Source organism: Dermacentor variabilis, chromosome 9, assembly GCF_050947875.1.
Source record: "Dermacentor variabilis isolate Ectoservices chromosome 9, ASM5094787v1, whole genome shotgun sequence".
NCBI lineage: Eukaryota > Metazoa > Arthropoda > Arachnida > Ixodida > Ixodidae > Dermacentor > Dermacentor variabilis.
Genome location: NC_134576.1, coordinates 70743595 through 70754930, shown reverse-complemented (window position 1 = coordinate 70754930; position 11336 = coordinate 70743595). Strand labels below are relative to the sequence as shown.

Genomic DNA, 11336 nt, shown 5'->3' with positions numbered 1-11336 from the left:
TCAAGAGGCTGAGACGCCTGCTCAGTGCCTTTATCACTAAGAGTGCCAGGAGAAACTACTTCGACACCTTGCGCTACTGTCCACTGATATATAGTGGCTACAGGATAGCGCCTATAGCCTAACATTGATTGCTTGAATTACTCACAGAGCCTCTCGCGCATTGGACATAGGAATGTTTATATAGGTTCAATATATTATTTACATACAACGTAAATGCACATATCCGCAACTAAAGATAGCTGTATTGACTAAAGATGGCCTGCAGGGTTGTTGTGAATGGATGCATGAGAGGTTCCAGTGTAAAGAAGCCTTGTGTTTCGAAGAGGTCTGACTATCTGTTTAAGTGATAACTTGGTACCTCAGTGGACCTTGAGGCGGTGATTAATACATGGTGTGTAAAAGACGAGTGAAATAAAAAACATTCCTTGTTATATATCTAATGAAATACATACCATCGTCTTCTGTCACAACAGGAACGCATGAAGGTGGCCAGCATCAGCGTCAAATATCGCAATTGCCAGGCCTGAAAATATTTTGTCGCATTGTGTATTCTACACGCGCCAAATACAAGAGTAAGCATCTCCAATTAAGTTTCTCCGATGGCACACATCGAGAGTTTGAATTCATGAATTTTGAGAAGACGGAAGAATGGCTGCACCGTGTTGTATCGCAAGTTGCAAAAAGGTTGCGTCGCCGTCATTTCCGTGACGGCATGTAACACGAACCGGAAGTATAACATTTCTCGTTTCCATTGCACAAACTCGGCCTTTTTATTGCTTTTGAGGCAGCCTATGCAGCGCGATGTCTTCGCTGCTGTCGTTACCGCTACGCACTGCCTTATCAAGTGCGGCACTAGAGGTCTCTGCTTTTCTTGGGCTGTGGTAGTTCCTCCGGGGGCTTGGTGGCGCACGCCTCGCACCGTGTGACGTTGACTCCGCCCGGAATGCGTCAGAAGTAGCGCTACCTGCGGAAATAGCAACAAACACCGCACATTAGTAAAGAGCTGCAGACGTTAAAGGGGCAGAACACAAAACGCACTTTGGCATGTATCGCAGCAATGAATATTCATTGCCTGGAAGCTGGTATGCTCTACGACGCCCATAGCGCTACACAGCTTGACAGCTCATAAATTATGGTGTCGAGAACTGTATGTTAAACAAGTGAACAGGCTGAGAACACGAGTTAACCTTTGAGTATAATGTGTTTACTATGGTATAACAACATAATGAATATGTGGTTATCTACTAGCGCTTTCTTCTCCGCCTCAGTTACCCTGCCAGTGGTGAGAATTTCGTAATCAGCTTCAATTTTACGAACGCATCGAACCCATTTAGCATGTTGTGGGTTCTGTTTTGCAGTAATGTCTGTCGGTTCTCTTTTTATGCAAATTTCAGTGACAGAGCCATAATCTTTAAACAAAAATCATTAGCAAAAATTACCATCCCTGTGAATATGCCAGCGCTCCCACTAAGTGAAAGCAGATGCGATAATGCGTAATTTTTTATACAATGCCCTTCCCACGGTTTAGCACCCCAGTATTCATCTGTAACATAGGCATACCTTTATCTACGTTGCATTGTTAGACGATGCGAGACCACAAATACAGTTTGCCGAGACCCTAAACGCTGCCAGAGAAACTGCAAAATACTAACGAGGCTTATGCGTATGCTTGAATAACGGCTGCTTCTTTTGAAGAAGTGTAAGTACCTTCAGATTATAACAGCATTTTTACTTGCTTTAAAATTCGCGACCCCCAAATGCGTAGTGCCTAGGTTCGCTATCTGACAATGTCCTCCAATGCTGAACGAGAGACTACGCAGTGAATAAGAGTCTCCATAGACTATACAGTCAGTCGTATTGACAGTCCTGGTGAATGACGATCAACTAAGTATCGGGCAGCGAACGATGAATTTTAGACTCTCATCACGTTTAATATTAGAATATCATGTACGCAAGCCCAATTTGCCGCCTCCGTAACATTAGGAAATATAATGTAGTTACAGTTTCCTACAGTGAAGGCCGGAAGAACGGTTAAATTGAACGGTGCGTGGATTTATGGAAGCGCAGGCGAGATGGTGGACAGCATTGTTCGAATTCGTTGTGGATAGTGACCCACTAAAATAATTTATCAATTTTTCATTGTACGCGACCGGCTGTCGATTGCCACCAAAATTGTTCACGACGGAACTGGCACACCGTGAGCAAATAGTAGTGCTGCATTTTTTTTTTTTTTTTTACTTACCAGTAAAGCGAGTCATTGCAGCTTCACAGGAGTTCCAAGTGGGTCGGTTGACTTCGTGGAAGCACGGGTGCACTTGGCAGGAAGGGATGTGAAGCCGTACTTGTCCGTACCGAGCTCGGGAAGGCCATTGGGTTCGGCTAGGAGGTCACTGCAGTGAAAATACACAACGCAGTATGTCAGCCACGGATCACTGGTACAAGTCTACCACATTAACCTTTTATCCGACGCGACACGACGGTGCTATACCTAAACACTAGAATATGACAGAAGAAAAATGCACCGCCGTCGGCTGCAATAACGTAGGAATTAGCTAGCAGTGGGAAAACACAAAGAGGAGCGTTAACTAACCTGCGCAAATTCCGCCCGGCTCCAACTGGCTCGAAGTGGTATCAGAATCAAACGGGGGCTTTCTGCAGTGTTGTTTCCGCTTCAGCAGGCTTCCATCCAGGCCCACGCCACCACCTGCTCGCCTGTGGCTACCTTTCTTCGCTTCTGTGGCTACAGGTGCCAGCCCAGGGCTGCCTTTTCAATGATGAAGCGATCCTCGCCGGCATGCCCCGAGCGAACTTAAGAGGGGAGACGCTCTTCCGAGCGCCGCATGAGTCTTAGCTTGAGACAGGGCGGGGAGACGACACCGCGGCCGACAAGAGCTCGGCCAGGTGACTAGTGGCTTTATCGGTGTTCGATACCTGCAAAATTGGGTGAAAAAAAGAAAATGCAAAAACTTAGGGGACGCAATCACCAGTGCTGCCAATGTCAGGTAAAACGACTCTTTAAATACAAAAAAAGTAGGCGACTCCGTTAAAGAAACCGCGACTAAGCAACTCGCCTCCCGTGCGGTTTTCCAATTGGCGCGCACATGTACACACGAAGTTCTACGAAACCAGCAAATGGAAAGCTTCGCTCTCAATCACGCGTATTCCGTGCGCGTTGCAACAAGCGCTTTGGGAGCTGAATCTAGATGGAACAATCGCAAACACAGACGATGCATCGCTAGCAAGTAGGCCTTGAAGACATCTGGCACGTGTTGCGGAAACGTCCTAAGAATCTTAGACCTCAGTACTCTCAACACAAACACGAACAAATTCCGACTTAACCGCCGATGCAGCGGCCAATGTTTCAAGGCAATGATGTGGATCCACTATAACTGTACTGTGAAAGTTCATTTTCTTTATCCTGACAAACACTAACGAAATCTTACAGGTATACCGGTGTGATGAGTTCACCGTATGATGCGCTATCACAGGCACTCAGCCTCCTAAACGTGTTACCCAGTAGTTTAGGCTTAATGAAGGCTTTTTCTTTCTTTCTCTTTTGGCTACGAGGTAAAGTTGCAGGATACAGTGAAGCGAAAAGCAAGCAATACTGGGAGAACCACTCACCTCCTTAAGCGAGCATGTGTTGAGCGCCGAATTGGCCGAGGGAGGTAGAACGCCTAGAGGTTGCCGCACCGAATTCGTAGCGGACGCCGACGGGCGCGAAGAGCAGTTTGCGGGGTGCGTTTCCAGGGCGATCTCCAGGTCGAGGATGTAGTCTATGACGTTCTGGATGATCTCCAGCTTGGTGAGCTTCTTGTTGCGGGGCATGGTGGGAACCAGCTCCCTGAGCTTGCCGAGCAGCGAATGCATCTCTTCGTGGTTGAGGTCGCGCTCCTTGCGGGAGACGCGACCTTCGGACAGCTTGGCCATGCATCGGCTGATAACTTGCTCGTTCTGTGCCTTCATGTTCTCCTAATCCGAAACTGGCGGAGAGACCTTCGTTTCCGAGCTGACAAACGCCGTAATCCAAGAGGCCCGAGGGAAACTGCGGGCTCTGCGTCACGCCGTGCAGGGGGAGCAACAAGAGCCGCGTGCAATCTAAAGCCCTAAGCCTGCAGTGAGCAACGGAGTGATCGCCGTTTGCGAGAACTCCACTTTTATACGGGAGCGAAGGCGTGCGCCCAATAGCGGCGCTCGTGGGCGGGGCCCAGAGGAGCAGGCATCAGCCAATCCCGGAACACCCCACGTCTGCTCGTAGTTGGGCGTTTATCCTCCAGAGCGCGCCACCAAACTACCTAAGAACAGGAAAGGAGCTATACTCGCGCCACCCCGAGGGCGCCGCCTTTCCCCCTCATGCTGGGCCTACGCTCAGTCACAGGTGCGCGGCTCCTCCGAGTATATTTCTGCGCCGACCCGTACTTTTGTGGTCTATATTTGTAGCGCTCCTTCCAGCGCTCTGCCTCTTCGCGGGGCTCTCTCCTTCTCGGTCCTTTCCCACCACGAGCCGTTTCGGTCCCAACGCGAGCCAGCTGCTCACGGTATTCTCGCGAATGCGCGGGGAGTCTCCGCGGGGGTCGACTCCGGTGTCCCATTACGTACCATTGCACCTGTGCGGGCACCGTGTGACTTGTCGGCTCACCTCTCGCTCTCGGAGCGCAGCGGGTCTTTTCCGAGACCCGGACTCGGGTTTGTGTAATCAAAATGAAGTTTACTCTCTCTTTCCTTTTGGATGCGTCTCAGCGTGCTCTACTTTTTGTCCCTCCTTTACCTCGCCGAAAAGAGCGTTCGCCCGTGCCTCCTGTCTTTGTTTGTTCTCTATTTCTTTGAGTCGGCAAAATACTCTACCAGGGCGCCGCGTCACCGTTATGTGCGTTTCCGCCACTTTTACTTTGTTTTTCACTGTGGATACGCCGCATTTTGCTTAGTGCGTTTAAATTATCTGGACTCGCGTATTCTCCGGCCCTCTCTTTCAACCCCCCCCGCCCCCCGAAGTGTAGGGTAGTGAACTGGACAAAGCCTAGTCAACCTCTCTGCCTTTACTCTCTTCCGACTCTTTTTGTTGGTGTTTTTATCTCTCTTAATTTTATTATTTCTGCTCTAAATGTTATTTCTATCATAGTTTTCATTCCGATAGTATTTGTGCTCCCGAATATGGAGCAGTCTACCTTTTAACAGCTACTGAGCAGCACTTTCATAATTCCGATAACATTCCCGCCATGCTCAGAGCCTTTGCTCGTTTAAGGAAGTTATTTGCGAAACGTCTACAAATTAAGCATTGCAGTGTAAAGCGCGAAAGTTGCGTTACCTTTCGTGTTCAATCACTTGGACCCACAACATACGTGCCCACGCAAGTAATTAAAAAAAACAACCTGTCAACTCTTCTATAGGCCGCCTGTCAACTCTGCTACGCAGCAGAAGAAACGACGCACGGCCGACGGCAGGGGCACAATGGACTACAACATAAAAGCATAAGCGTAGGCAGTACTGAAACCCCTTGACGGACGAGTCCTCGATGGTGGGTAGATGACGGTGGTTCAACGCCGACGCACTTTCCTTTAAAGCGATTGCGCATTTGTGCAAGACCACACCCACCGCCCTCAAGACCGAGTGAGCGAGTTAATGGATCTGAAACCCTGAAGTATGCAGGTGCTATATTCGCATGTCGTTTGGATTGTAGTCCATATTCGACTCGCCATTTGAAAACGCCCTCGCATTACTACACAAGTCACGAAAGACGCATTTAAGGTTGTTGCATGATAATAAGCGGGTCAATTAGCATATTGCGGGCTTAATTACGAGTTCTATTTGTCGTTGTTACTGAAAAAAACTTCAGCTACAACGCTCGTCCTGTCTCCCCTCGGCTATCTTATATTTAAATCTACGCCGTTGACCCATCTGCAATCTCCTGTCAAATGTGTTTACTTGGGACGATTTTATTGTAAACCTTATACTAAGTGATATTTTCGATTGAACGCTATACAGTAATGATGTGGCACTTCGACTTTATTGAAATTTAGACAATGTACAGTTGTCCAGCTGAAGACGGCTAAAGGTGACACACGTGGTCACCTGACTAGGCCCTAGACACCCTGCATTCGCGCAGGCACAGTTTCGGTATGGTGAGTTACGAAGTTCAAACAAATTTTTACAGGAAGATTACTTGGCACATGGAATAATATCAATAAGTACGAAGCTATACGAATTCTTTCCTGATAACGTGGTTCACACTGCATATCGCATAACTATATTCGGCCACTGGAATGAGTGGCGTATATCACACGGGTGTCTCAGTGTTTATACATAAGCACCGTGCAATTTGTCTTGAAAAACACTCGATGGAGACATTGCGTCCAAAGCCAACCGGACTTAGTTACCATAGTTACCAAAACCGAAGCATTGTCACAGTGCCCTCATCCGCGAAGCTGCTGTTTTGCACTACCTATTTCTGCCTACGACTCCAATATGCCTATTCTTTGTGGGACCCCCCACCCATACTATACAATAACCCACAACCTCGAGGCAGTAGAAAACCGCGAAACTCGTTGCATTTTGTCCAACTACCCTCGAATATCCAGTGCAACTTCCTTGAAAGTGTTACTTCAGCTTCATTCATTCACCAGTCGCATAAAACACCCTCGTGCATGCCGTTACAGCAAGGCAGAAAGTTGGGATAGTTGGAATTTCGGCAGAGAGATGTTCCAGCTGGTATGAAAACTTGAAGAGAAGCGCTGAGACAACAGGGCGACAGGAAAGATATACTATAAAGACATATTATAGAAGATATACTATCCTATATCTTAACCAGTTCTCAAAGCTTTTGGTTCGTATATAAGTGGTCTTTCGCACTGCAGACGGCCGCCTTCACAAATAACATGTGCAGCATCAATATTGTCTGAAATTTGTTCTTACGAACAACTCTATCGCAAGAGCATTTGGGAATACAGGCTCCAGCTCATATTTGACTTCCACGCCGACCCGCCTCACGTCATTAATACCTCCGTGTCGAAATCCTCCTGAAAAGGCAACGCAATTAAATGTTACACGTCTAAACGCTCACTGTCATTTTTAACAATGAATCCGGAAAGTTGGAATCAGGGCCCGCATTCATAAAGACCACTTTTGCGGTAATTGTTCGTAAAAAAAAATTCTAGTCAATCCTGACGTTGGACATGATATTAGCCAAGGCGGTCAGCAATAGCATGAGAGCACTTACAAATGAAACGCTCCCTAAATTAGGCCCTGCAGATTCGAGAGTCTCTATCAGGGATCGCAATTGACATAAAAAAATGCAAAATTATGGGGGTTCTTTTTGTTGTTGTTGTTGATCTGGTGTTTAACCATGTGTTCTATGCTGTTGTTGTAGTTTGCCCATAATTTTCAATATATAGTTTGTGTGTTCTGCACATTTACGTGATATTCATTGTTGTAATCCCATGCCACTGGTTTATTATTATAATTGGCCGGTTTCATTTATCGGTGCATATCTCGTCACTCCTCCCCTGTTAAATGTACCATGTAACATAACGGTAAAATAAATAGATAAATTATGACCATCTCAGCAAACTTATACTCGCAATAAAGCAGGATTCTCTGTAGGTAACGCAAGCTAAACTTTGACAAAAGGAGAGGCAAATGCATACGTAATTTTGCCTGCACTCTGTCAACAATTTTTCTTCCCGATGTATTGCTGGCTACCCCCACCGAACAGTGCATTATCAACTCGCTCAAACTGCTCAGTTTCCTATTTTGTCATATAATGTTATTCCAGCGCAGAAAACAATCTGTCTCCAATGTGACCATTAGTATGTCAGTTGTTTCTATACACATGCGCACACATTTCTGAACGTATTCGCTATTTGCGCATTTATGTAAGCTGAATTCTTTGTCTCGAGCTGCAACAGCGTGGTACAATTAACCCTTCTAAAATTATAAAATATTATGAAGATCGCCTTTTACCAAGTACTTAGAGGTATATGCGCACTCACTCACTCGTATATACCTCGCCCGCTCCCCTGCCTTTCTTGTTGTTCAGTTTCAAACATTTAGGAAGAGCTTGAAGGAGATCTGCAACAGTGAAGATGAGCAATAAGCGCTGAATGGCACCGAACCACAACGTTAAAGGTGAACCCCTCAGATATGAGCAGCAACACCGATGGTCAAAGTCAACCGCAAAACTAACTTGGAAAATCTTTTTGCACCTAGCCTGCCAGTGTAACACGTGTCGTATCATTTATGTTAGAAAGCGGGCGTCTTGTTAAATGTTCCGCAGTGCATGCATGCACTAAAGAGAAGGAAAAAAGAGCATTGTTCTTTCTTGTTCTGGTTGAACACTCGTCAAGCAGCAGAACTTACGTAATACTGATGAGCTTTCTTTATTGAGTAGTGGGGTTCAATAAAAAAATTTTGTTTGTATCTCCCACGCGTAAAATAACTGTAGGACGACCGTACGACTTGAAGGCGTGCAAACGTGATCACAAATATGAAACTGACTCCGCCTTCACCTCAGAGTAATTGTGCCAACCGCAAGCGTCGAGAAAGAACGTGGACAGGTAGAGGATAGGCACGTCGATGCCTGTGACATATTAGGGTCGGCTGCGACGTGTGCAATGACAGCACCGCGTCCGCGGAAGCCAAAAAGCGTGGGCCAACCGGGTTTTTCTTCTTTTCTTTTTTTTTTTTTTTGCGCGCGCACCCAGACGTGAGCCCACAGAAATTTGCGTGACACGGCCTACGTGTACAGTGCAGTGGCCGCCAACGAAGCGGTGTTCTACTTCTGTGTTAAATACGCGCTACGTTTCCACAGGCGAGGAACTACGCCCGCCCTCGCGCTCTTACGTTCATGTCGGAAATTCAGATGAGCGCGAATATCCGAACTGGCTTTATTCCTGTAAACTGCTCGTAGACCTAATCACACTCGAACTGCGCCCAATGATTCTTTGTTTCCGAAAGGGCGTGCTTCAACTCGGCGTGAGGCCCCTACAGAACTGTCCTAGAATTATCTTCAGCCATGGGGCTATGCTATACATATACTCACTTTTCTGCGTGTCATGGGAGGTGATAAAGGTTATGTGTTGTTGAGTGCATGACTTCCTCTTCTTTTCCTTCCTGTAGGTTGTTTAGGAACGTTTCTAATAATAATAATAATAATAATAATAATAATAATAATAATAATAAAGTAATAATAATAATAATAATAATAATAATAATAATAATAATAATAATAATAATAATAATAATAATAATAATAATAATTTATTATTGTTATTAACGAAAAGTAGCGTACTCACGAATGGTCTACGTTATGTTAGCGATAGTATACAACTAAAGCACGCTAGTAGTTAAATCTGGTTGTCAGCAAGGAACCTTCTTGCGAATACTGAATTTCGGACCAATGAGATGCCCTGTGAGCTAGCGCACCATTTTCACTGCCACATGAATCATTCACGAACTTTCCCCCTTGCCAGGGCTGCAGAATGTCGAGCAGAGTAAATAGTTGGGCTTGTTGGTTGAACATAGCGGAAGGCTACAGCGCGAGAACCGACGGCGACTAAGGAGGCGCACAACGTACACAGACACAGCTCAGACTTTCAACAATTTTTTTTTTATTTTGCCGGTGCGCAGGTGGTTGTAAAGCGAACACTTTTAAGGCGAACACTGTCATGCACAAGAAGACGTTTACAGTGTAGTTTTCAGCGAGAGCTTAAGAAAAAAAAAATAGACTGCATAACGCCCTACAGCTTCTCGATTATAGTGCAGTGTGTCTGCGTGCAAGTCATGCTTACAGAAACAAGCCTGTGCAATCAGGGCAGTCACAATGATTTTTTTAAAGCGAAGTAACGTGTTGCGGAGCACATAACTTTGAGAGCAGATTGAGATCCGGTTCGGTGAATATGCACGATCGCATTGAGGCACGTGATGCTCGGGTGATCGCTCAATCTGCGATTTCTCAGCTGGGCTTATACAAAGGAATCGCACTGACGTGTGTCCGTGCAAGCGTCTGCCAAGCAAGCCGCCCTGGCCAATGGCGAGCCGTCGAGTTCGCGCGGAGGCGCTGTTCGCCGAGACGGGCTCCGTACGTGATATGCGAGGTGTGAGCTCGGCTCGGCTCGCATTGGCTTTTGTCGTCTCTCGCTCCTTCGCTGTACCGAACGCGTGGCTTCTGTTGACATGTGACGCTCCTACTATTGAAACACAGTGTGCATTTGGAACAGCCAACCTTAAAAAGTAGTCACGACAGATTTTGTCACGTTTTCCAGATTTTATTGCACAGCTCTCGACCCAGTAACTAAGATACGGAGCCTGTAATCTCAGAGGGCTCAACAGGTAAATAATTACGTTACTGTTTAATGAGACTAATTTTAAACGCACGCTTTGTGTACCGCAGCTGCGCGCGGGGAAACACACTGACACTACGATAAAACCTTGTTATAACGAAACGGGATATAACGAAATAATGAATTTAAAAAAGTAAGTGAAATTTGTCTTGAAATCTCCGAAAGATTCGTCCAACAATACAAGAAATAATGTATATAACGGAGCCATTATTATAACGATGAAATTCTGACTTCACTTTCGACTTCGTATTGGCGAGGTGTTACTGCAGTCACATCTCGGAAAATGGAGGTGACCATCATGTGGTACCATAGACCACCAACGCGCGCACACTCACTGTAACTTCGATTATCCGTTCCTGTCAGTTCTGGACTGCCCGAGGTGGTACCTGCACCCGGTGAGAGTTTTGTATGCAGCGCCTCGGACACTCCAAGACCGTTCACTGCGACCGTGCTGCCAGAAGTATAGTTCCATTCAGCGCGCGAGAGGGCAAGATGGTGGACCTCGTTTCCCTGCGTTTTCAAAACAAGCCATTGGAAAGCACCGTTCAGCATAATTAGGATACAGCGCTGCAAAGTTAGCAAAGACGCACGGCACGCAAACACAAGCACAGAGGAGGGATGTTGTGTGTCTGTTTTGCCTCTGAATCACTGTGTTCAGATAACTACACATGTTATTCCAACTTTCCTCCATCGTAAGCATTAACCAATGCGGCAGTCTCCGGCTACACGGTCATGGTATCGCCTTCAATCGCTCCATTGAACTGACTGGCCGGCTCTTGAGTTTGATTGTGTTACTACGTGATCTCCACTTTCGGTTGCCGTGACACGAATAATCCTGTTTTTCACGTGTAAAGTAACGATCCATTCAGCGCGCGTTTGGAACGGGTCATGTAAAAGATGTCGTTCTAATTATTCATGGTGCTCACGGAGAGCTTATGCTTCGTACAATGATTAGGGAGTTGATGGCTACCTAAAAACTCAAACAAAAAGGACATAGTAATT

At 46.2% G+C, this 11336-nt stretch overlaps 1 protein-coding gene across 1 annotated transcript; it reads right to left on the bottom strand.

The window, feature by feature from the left end:
- Window positions 1-271: 271 nt before the first annotated feature.
- LOC142592797 (uncharacterized) lies at window positions 272-4145 on the bottom strand. The gene is made up of 4 exons (XM_075704470.1): window positions 3625-4145; window positions 2591-2931; window positions 2243-2390; window positions 272-964 (listed from the first exon to the last, which is right to left on the bottom strand). The coding sequence occupies exons 1-2, from the start codon at window positions 3964-3966 to the stop codon at window positions 2848-2850; spliced, it is 426 nt and encodes a 141-aa protein (XP_075560585.1). The 5' UTR covers window positions 3967-4145; the 3' UTR covers window positions 272-964; window positions 2243-2390; window positions 2591-2847.
- Between the last annotated feature and the right edge of the window lie 7191 nt (window positions 4146-11336).